Genomic DNA, 8,684 nt, shown 5'->3' with positions numbered 1-8,684 from the left:
AATTTTTTTTATGAAAAATGATTTTTCTTTTTCTATATATAATTTTAGCTTTTTTCTAATATAATTTTAAATAATGAATATTTCAAATTATCCTACCATTTTTAAAATAAAAATCCCATTTCTTTTTTTCCCTTGAATAATATAACCCTTAACCCTTACTAATATAACCCAAATTACCAGATATTTAATCATCCTATTTTTTTAGCAACAAAAATTTGAAAGCGTGGAGGAAAAAGCCAAATACCTCGCAACAAAATAAATCAGTTATTTTTCACTTATAAATTAACATATCAAATAACTCCATAATCCACTTACATTTTCTTCCAGTGTAACACCATAATTCACTACCTATGAAATAAAATAAAATAAAATCTATATAATGATAAATAATTTCCAGGCAGGTGTACCCTACAGAACACCAGAACACCAATGTCCATGTTTCATATAATTGACACACCAACGACCACGTTCTCCCTAGCTTCCTGTCAACAGACCATTGACAAACCTTTTAGCTTATTAAACCATTGCTTTCTGTGATTTAAGACCAAAAACCAATATCGTTGGCAACCCAGATTTCAGCTATATTTAAATTCAAACATCGAGCCCACAGATATTTCAAGGCAAACCAAAACTCTCCACGTTTCATTACTAGTTGCTCCTCCATCTTTGGTTGCTTGCGTAACTGATTTGGACACCGCTATCACAGAGGCGTACGGCTATATCCTACTCAATTTAGCTGAAGCCTAGCCATCTTTCGTGTATAAATTGGTGGCTACAACTCGCATCGTATTGTCTGATCAGTTTGCTTTTCTTAGCTATTATAGTTTGAGCAAACACTGGGAATTGCAAAATCTGAGTTCTCAGCCTTGCAGAAAGAAATATATTTCTGGTTTGAAATCAGAGATTTGTGAACAATGGCTGGTCCACTGGAGTATCTATCGGATCTGCTAGGAGGAAGAGGAATTAGGAAGCAAAAAAAGATGAAGCAGTTGCAGGTATAACAGCTTATACCCATATGCATATCTCAATGCTATTAGTGTCCCCATACCCATCAGCCCAAGAAGATAAAATAATGTAAAATGTTAATGTAGGGTTTCCCTCCATACACTGAATCAAAAACCCTAAACATTGTTAACCTCACTTTTAAATTGTAGACTGTAGAGCTGAAGGTTCGCATGGACTGTGATGGCTGTGAGCTGAAAGTGAAAAACTCTGTATCTTCCATGAAGGGTAAGGATGGAGGTCTAAACTCTCTTGGAATATCAGTGTAAATCAATATTAACTGTGGATTTATAAAACATGCAAATGAGGACTAGAATTGTAGAATGCAGCACCACTAAAACCTGTCTGTTTTCTGTTATAAAAACTGAATGCAGTTTTCTTGAAAGCTACCATAATGCTGGTGCTGGTGTTACTTGCAGGTGTGAGGTCAGTGGATGTAAGCAGAAAGGAGCAGAGGGTGACAGTGACAGGTTATGTGGAGGCAAACAAGGTGCTGAAGAAGGTGAAGGCCACTGGAAAGCGTGCAGAGTTGTGGCCATATGTGCCATACAGCTTGGTTGCTCAGCCTTACGCTGCCCAGGCATATGATAAGAAAGCCCCTGCTGGGTATGTTCGGAAGGTGGATTCCAATACTTTGTCAAACCCTAATCGAACAGACGAGCAGTATACAACGCTCTTTAGCGATGACAACACGAATGCTTGCAGGATTATGTAAAGTTGCATAGTATAGATTCATCTGAAATCGAGATCTATGAAACTGATGGAGAGAAGGAATTTTATTCACAAAACCAGAGAAATATGTTAATGAACTCTGGTCATATTCTTCATGACTGGTTGTAATTGTAAAGATCATGGAGGCTGCTTCTTCGAATTGTTATGAAGAAGTACTAATAAAACTTTGGGTTCTTTTGATAAACGATTCTGCGCGTCATGGTGATCCTGGAAAACGTTAGACAGAAAAATTGAAATAAAATCAAGTTAGGCTGTTATCGCTTTTTTCAAAGAATCACATAGATGCAGTTTGACTGTGTGCAACCGTAGATTTGGTTTCCAGTAATTGCATTGTGAAAATTCAAAAGCCTTCAGTTAAAATGTTGGGGACTTCAGTTAAAATGTTTCTGCAAAGCTTCGTTGCAAGAATCTAAGGGATCCCATTTAATTGAAGAGACTCTGATTTGTCAATTGAAAACCATTCACCGTCGATGCATTAAATTAAAAATGACCTCTAATCACACCATTCACCGCAACTCATTAAATTAAAAATGACCTCAGAAGAATATGTACCATCAAATCACACCTATACAATGTAGCGTGCGCGTGACTGGTCCCAAAAAGCTAGAACCTAAAAACCAGCGACGTCCATGAGGATGATTCCTAACCATTATAATAAACAAAGAGTGATTCACGTTTTCTCCGTTAATTGATATTAAATTTTCAATATTTTATCCCAATAATAGTTCGGTTCGAATCTCATATTAAATTTTCAGTATTTTATCCTAATAATAGTTCGGTTCCAATCTCATCACACTCGGGCGCGGTAACGTTGGCAACGGGCTCAAATCAAGCCTAAAAGGAAAGGTCTCATAAATTCTTAAGGAGTTAAAATACAAGTTTATATAAGATTTAGTTTTATAGATGTGGTCTAACATGTTAGGTGGGAAAGTTTGGTATCCACAATCTCAGACAAAATTATATATACCTCAGAATTATTATTCAAATTGAAAAAAATCTATTCCATAGACTTTGGGATTGGTTGTGAATACCAACCGACTAACCTACACCTCATCAAATATTTCAATTTTGAATATTGATATAATTGTTGAATGGGTAAGCACTATTCACTTACGTGGTCAAAATAATGCATTGGCGGTGTCAAAAGGATGCATTGCAATACATATTTCAATCTCTTGCATCTTAAATTCTATGATACATACTTCATGGTATATTGTAATCAACGTTCTAATAAAGGTGATTATTAATTATAACAAGGGAGGCTGCATCGCAGCTAGTCCCTGCCTTTTGCTGGGTGAGGCTTATGAAGGAAAGAACATATGACGTGCTTTACTTAACAGTCTAAATGCACATAAGAATAGGTTTTTAGCTAGATTTGCTTAAGATCATGAAAGTAAAATAACTTTGAACATTGAGGAATAAGATATATACACTTCATAGCATGCAGTGAATAAAACCGTGTTAGCTAAAGTATCCAACAAAAGACGAGTTACTTTCACAAAATACCTCAGAAAGCTTTGTTTCAACTGATTTTCGTTTAAAAACATATCATAAAAGAGATAAAGAGGCTCATCTCTGCTACAACCAACTTGCGGTGAACAACTTGTTTTCTTGTTGCGTACCACTCTTCATCCTTCCTCAGCGAAGTAAGGGCTGGAATCAGCCTTAAGTTCCCAGTATTGATATAGGTTGGGCACAAATTGATAAAAGTTAAACATTTGAATAGGATTGCCGAGTGTACTGAGTTTCCACTCTTCCGAAAGTTTTTAATAGAGATGCTCAACAACTCTATTCGGAGGAAGCAACAAGTATTGTTGAGATGTGGCGGGGTAAACCAGGGTGGTGTATTGCGATCCATCAATAGTCGGTTTGCAACTTTGCATGATGGCCACCATTGTAGATGAACGACTTAGAAGATAGTACGAAGAACGTCCACTCAAAGCAATCTCTATGTTAAAGGGACAAAGTACAGAACGCATAAAATAGTCAGGAGGAATTTACAGAAGGACGAGAGGAACAGAAAGTAATGCAGGCGCGCGCCCTTGTTAAGACAACCAATTAGAGATCTTACTGTACTTTCTTCGGGGAGAATACTGATATAAGAAAGTAGAAAACACTTAGTTTTGCCGAGTCTAAGAAAGGTTAGTAATATTTGAAAAGCACTGTCCTGAGAGAGTAGAAAACACTTAGTTTGCAGAGTCTAGGATAAAGTCGTACTATATTTAAAAAGCACTTGAGTTTAGCTCGGCCAAATTTAGGAAAAGCTAAAGAACCAAAGCATTCAATCTTCACTTCCAAGAAATTAGCTGTTACCAAAACAATAGAATTGGCCGCATACTTAAATTTGTCAGCTTTCTTTTTTAGGCTTCTCAAGCTAAATTTTAGCGGAAATTTTATTTGTCCGCCATGTCATGAAAGCCAAATGAAAAAGTAAATGAAATCTACACGCATTGTCTCTAAACCAAGTAGGAGTTTGCATGCATTTGACGTGTCAGTAGCAGTGCATGCATTTCCCACTAGGCCAGAGTAACCGCAATTACGTGTTATTGCGTTCGAATCCCTTGAGTCCGCATTCCGGTAAGCAGGATAGGATCCGGAGGCATAGGAGTTGAATTAAGACCAAATGCTAGCGAGCACGAATCCTTTGTTTGTTTAGTCACGAATCCCCCTTCTTTTGCGTTAATTGCGAATCCCTTCTTGAAAGCCTTCTTCCCTGCTTCCTCAACCTAGAAGAGAGCAAGAGCTGCAACAGAGGGTTCCAGAAGGGGAGGGCGGCAACCCTTGAAGAAAGAAAGCATGTTGATGTAACCGTTCTGAATCAAAGCGACCAGATCATGCATTGTCAGGTGAGAGCCATTGCTTATAATTGGAGTTGTTGGGTCTCGATTGTGTATGGGGAGAATAGCTCAGTTCAGAGGGAATCGCTCTGGAATGACATTGTATCTCAGGCCTCTGTGGTGAGGGGAAATCCATTGATGATTACTGGGGATTTTCATGCTATCAGAAATCACAACGACAGAGTAAGTGGGTCGAGTGATTGAGAATGAGCCGGGCGAGAGGGAGGGTTGTTAGCAAGATTGAGAATGAGCCGGGCGAGAGGGAGGGTTGTTAGCAAGTTAGGCAATTATGGGCCAGTTGTGGATCAAGCAATAAAGAAAGGGTTGAAGGCGGGGCTGGTATTAGTGCTTTAGGGCATGGTTACAGGTAAGCGCACTTCATGCATGTGTATCGAAACACTACAATGGTATAATGAAGTTCTGGTTCCTCAGTTTTATATCCAGTTACTGTATATATCCATTATTTTAATAATATAAATTCCATTAACAAATTTTATTGTATATATCCATTACAACATGCATAGGACAATATCAATTTGGGTTATGTACTGGTTGGTGTACAGCGGACTGTTCCAATATTAACTCAAAGTAATTGACTGCCTTTTATTCATATTGATCGATTATGTAGCTGCGAAACTATAGGTAAGTAAATCTAAAAGAAAACTCATTTAAATGCTGTAGGAATTAAATGTAGATCCCAATTTTATTAAATATTAAAATTTAAAACTTCTTTCTTTCACAGCTGCTTACTGCTTCTACTAAGCCGTCTAGCGGATGAGATACGGGCTTGCTGAGAGGATATGAAAGGAGATAAAAGAATAATAATGTGGGAGATATACCTGAAGGTTTAGCGAAGGCAGGGCGGCAGCGGGCGGTATCTGTGGAGATGCTTATACTGTATCATTTGCCTTAAAGAGTTTCACTCATAGAAGTCAAGTTTCACTTAAAGAGTTTCACTCATAGTAGCCCGTCTCGGACCGCCGATTGCCAGAGCTCAAGAAATGGCCGGAAGAGGCTCGCCCCTCTCTCGTCAGGGGCTTATGCAGGAACAATCATAAAAGAACAGGAGTACAACCATTATGCGCTGACTTCCACTTCCATACTAGAGGATATGGTTTCGACAAAGGCGGGGGCGTGGGATTTCATGAATAAGTAGAAAGATGCTCTGTCTCATCCACTCTGCGTAGATTGACTGAACACAGAAAACCTGATTTCGTACCTGTAGTCTTTCTATCTCATTAGTAAGGGATTGGACATCTGGGAAATGGCAGTGTGACCACCATTATTTCCTGATCCGTTTTCATTTGCTTGGATAGACCCAAGCAACCCAAGCAAGACCTCAGGATGCAGCTCAACCCGTCCATAAGCAGCATCAGATTCCAATCACATTCGTGCGAAGCATAAGTAGATAGAAGTCGTTTGGTGCCCGGAAAAGTTAAGCGCTGCGTTCGTCCAGTTCGGTGCCCGGCGTAAGTCCTAGCGAAGCATCCCAGCTTCTGTAATAAAATGAATTACTCTGCCTTCCTGTTATCTCTGGTTTATGGGAGAATATTTCCGCGATAATGGAATGCACGCATTGATAATCTATGATGATCTTAGCAAACAGGCGGTGGCATATCGACGAATGTATGACACATATATGACACATGTTTAGATGTAAACGAAGTGGTGGATGTAAACGAAGTGCAGGCAGGCGTACATGCAGTGGCGGTGCAGTGGTAGATAATATAGTTACATGTACTGTTGCATATTCATAACATTTAATGCCTTAAACTAATATTAGAATTAGTTTACCTCCCTCAAAAATTCTCAAAAATGCGAAAGGAACATACTAATATATGATATGATTTTAGCCTCCCCGCCTCGGGAAGAGGCTAAATAAGATGATTAAACCGATTGCCTTATAAAACTACACGGTGATCCTTAAAGAGTTCGGATAAAGTTAGGTTATCCATGAAAATGACCAGCTAGAACTAATGCTATCTCACAATTTTCGATTGCTATAGTCCCTGGCCATTGCCAGATGGCAGGGACTAATAAAGGTGATTATTAATTACTTGGTTGATTATGTTAGGATTATGTATAAATAAAAATTTATATATATATATATATATATATATATAGATATAGATATAGATATAGATATAGATATAGATATAGATATAGATATAGATATAGATATAGATATAGATATATATATATATATATATATATATATATATATATATATATATATATATATATATATATATATATATATATATATATATGAAATAATGGATAAATGTACTAATTAAAAATTATAAAGGAAAAATGTGAGTATGAATGTATATAAATGTAATATATGAAGATTGTGTAAGAATGAAGAATATATATAGATTAAGTAAATTTTTAGTGAAATAACGATAGAAAGTATTTTAAGACATGTGTTAAGGAGAAGTTGAAAGAAATAAATTGAGAGAAATATACATTAATATCGATAATGTTATAAATATTAATAATGTATTAAACTATGTCTCAAGATACGAAAATTATCTTCTACATGCAATTAATTGGTTGAGAGAATATTTCAACCATACTCCAATCTAGGAGGCTAACTAGTTGGAGAGAAGCTCTCAACCAACTAGGCCTCAACAACCTCCTAACTAATAGGGACAAAATTCTTCTATAATTAATGAGCACACCAAAGAAAAATAGGAGTTATATTCTCTAACACTCCCCCTTAACAACTACTTGTCTTAATCTCGATTAGTGAAGTCTATGTATGGTCCACCTTGGTGTTTAGAACCATTATAAAAAATGTTGACATTCGTATAAAGGAATAACTATCCACAGAAATGAATGGGTACTGAACCATTGCAACCTCAGTCTACTAAGATGTCCTTTGTGTACGTGGTTCATTCAACCATCTAATCTACATGCCTATAATTCCCCCTACACCATCATCATCGCAAGTTTCCTCAAATTACTTATAACCATGTTCTTGGTTTTGTTAACTTACCCTTATCCATGCTCTAGGTTTTCTCAGTTGACCCTCAACCATGCTCCAGGCTTTTTCAACTAACCCTCAACCATGCTTTGGGTTTTCTCAGTTGACCCTCAACCAGACTTTAGGTTTTGTTGGTTGACCCTCAACCATGCTACAAGAATCCTTGTCCAATTCTCTCTTACAAATGGTTTATAACATACTACAAATCTACACTTACAGGTTTATTTTAATATTACCACGAACATCACAGTGGTACACATGCCTTCTGAGGCTTACATCACAACTAAATCAAGTACATACTATTACAAAATATCATAGACTTTCTTACAATTACAATATGTGACTCACTACAATCTAATAATGAATCCGCTATTATTCAATACACCACATAATATTTTCCACCATCGCTGCTACTAACACAACCATTATTCTCTATTGTCACAATATTTATGTTGGCATAACATGGGATATAATAACACAGATGCATGACAAGAATATGATCTTCCTCCTCCATAGTTGTTCACATCCTAGATGTCTTGATGTTTCATCTTGGTTCAATATTTTTCTTGGTGTTTCTCGTCCTCATGAGGAAATTGTTAGTGTGATTAATTCTAACAAACTCACACTCACATATTGATTTAAAAAAAATCAATATGTCTACAAACTCCATGTATTCTAAAAATTCAAAATTACATAAAATAAGGTCTCACCCTAAGAGATTTTCTAGATACTTTCTTTGATGCATGCCCTTTTCTTTCTTCAACATACCCAAACAAGATGTGAAAATGGCACAACCTTTTGGAATAGGTGATCACTCTTTATTTAAACACACTCAATTTTGATGTCAAGAATTAGTGAGCAACTTGCTTATTTTTCTCATCAATTCTTCATAAAAGTCAACGTCATTGGGAGTCTTGTCACTTTTTTATATATAATCATCATTATTTGCAATTGCATTTCCATCAACCAAGTTCTCTAAAGGATGGACCTTAACATATGGTCCCATTGGGAATGTTTTCTAATCCCCGATTTCTCTCACCCTACATTAAAAAATAATAGTTTGGCACCACTTATGTTTATTCATCCAGCTAGAATTATGAAAGTGGGTTATATGAGCAACTTTT

At 36.6% G+C, this 8,684-nt stretch overlaps 1 protein-coding gene across 1 annotated transcript; it reads left to right on the top strand.

Moving 5' to 3' along the window:
- The first annotated feature begins 816 nt into the window (after positions 1-816).
- LOC149163905 (heavy metal-associated isoprenylated plant protein 23-like) lies at positions 817-1,788 on the top strand. The gene is made up of 3 exons (XM_089430834.1): positions 817-995; positions 1,155-1,230; positions 1,422-1,788. The coding sequence occupies exons 1-3, from the start codon at positions 915-917 to the stop codon at positions 1,715-1,717; spliced, it is 453 nt and encodes a 150-aa protein (XP_089286960.1). The 5' UTR covers positions 817-914; the 3' UTR covers positions 1,718-1,788.
- The last annotated feature ends 6,896 nt before the right edge of the window (positions 1,789-8,684 follow it).

Source organism: Pinus tabuliformis, chromosome 5_1 (assembly GCF_031772625.1).
Source record: "Pinus tabuliformis cultivar Carrire ecotype Pingquan chromosome 5_1, CPIR1, whole genome shotgun sequence".
Classification (NCBI taxonomy): Eukaryota; Viridiplantae; Streptophyta; class Pinopsida; order Pinales; family Pinaceae; genus Pinus; species Pinus tabuliformis.
Note: the sequence above shows the minus strand (reverse complement) of the source record. Positions and strands in the feature narration are given on the sequence as shown.

Coding starts and splice junctions, on each gene's coding strand:
- LOC149163905 (XM_089430834.1), top strand. CDS start 915: ATGGCTGGTCCACTGGAGTATCTATCGGATCTGCTAGGAGGAAGAGGA. Junction 996..1,154: donor AAAAGATGAAGCAGTTGCAG/GTATAACAGCTT, acceptor TTTAAATTGTAG/ACTGTAGAGCTGAAGGTTCG. Junction 1,231..1,421: donor CTCTGTATCTTCCATGAAGG/GTAAGGATGGAG, acceptor TGTTACTTGCAG/GTGTGAGGTCAGTGGATGTA.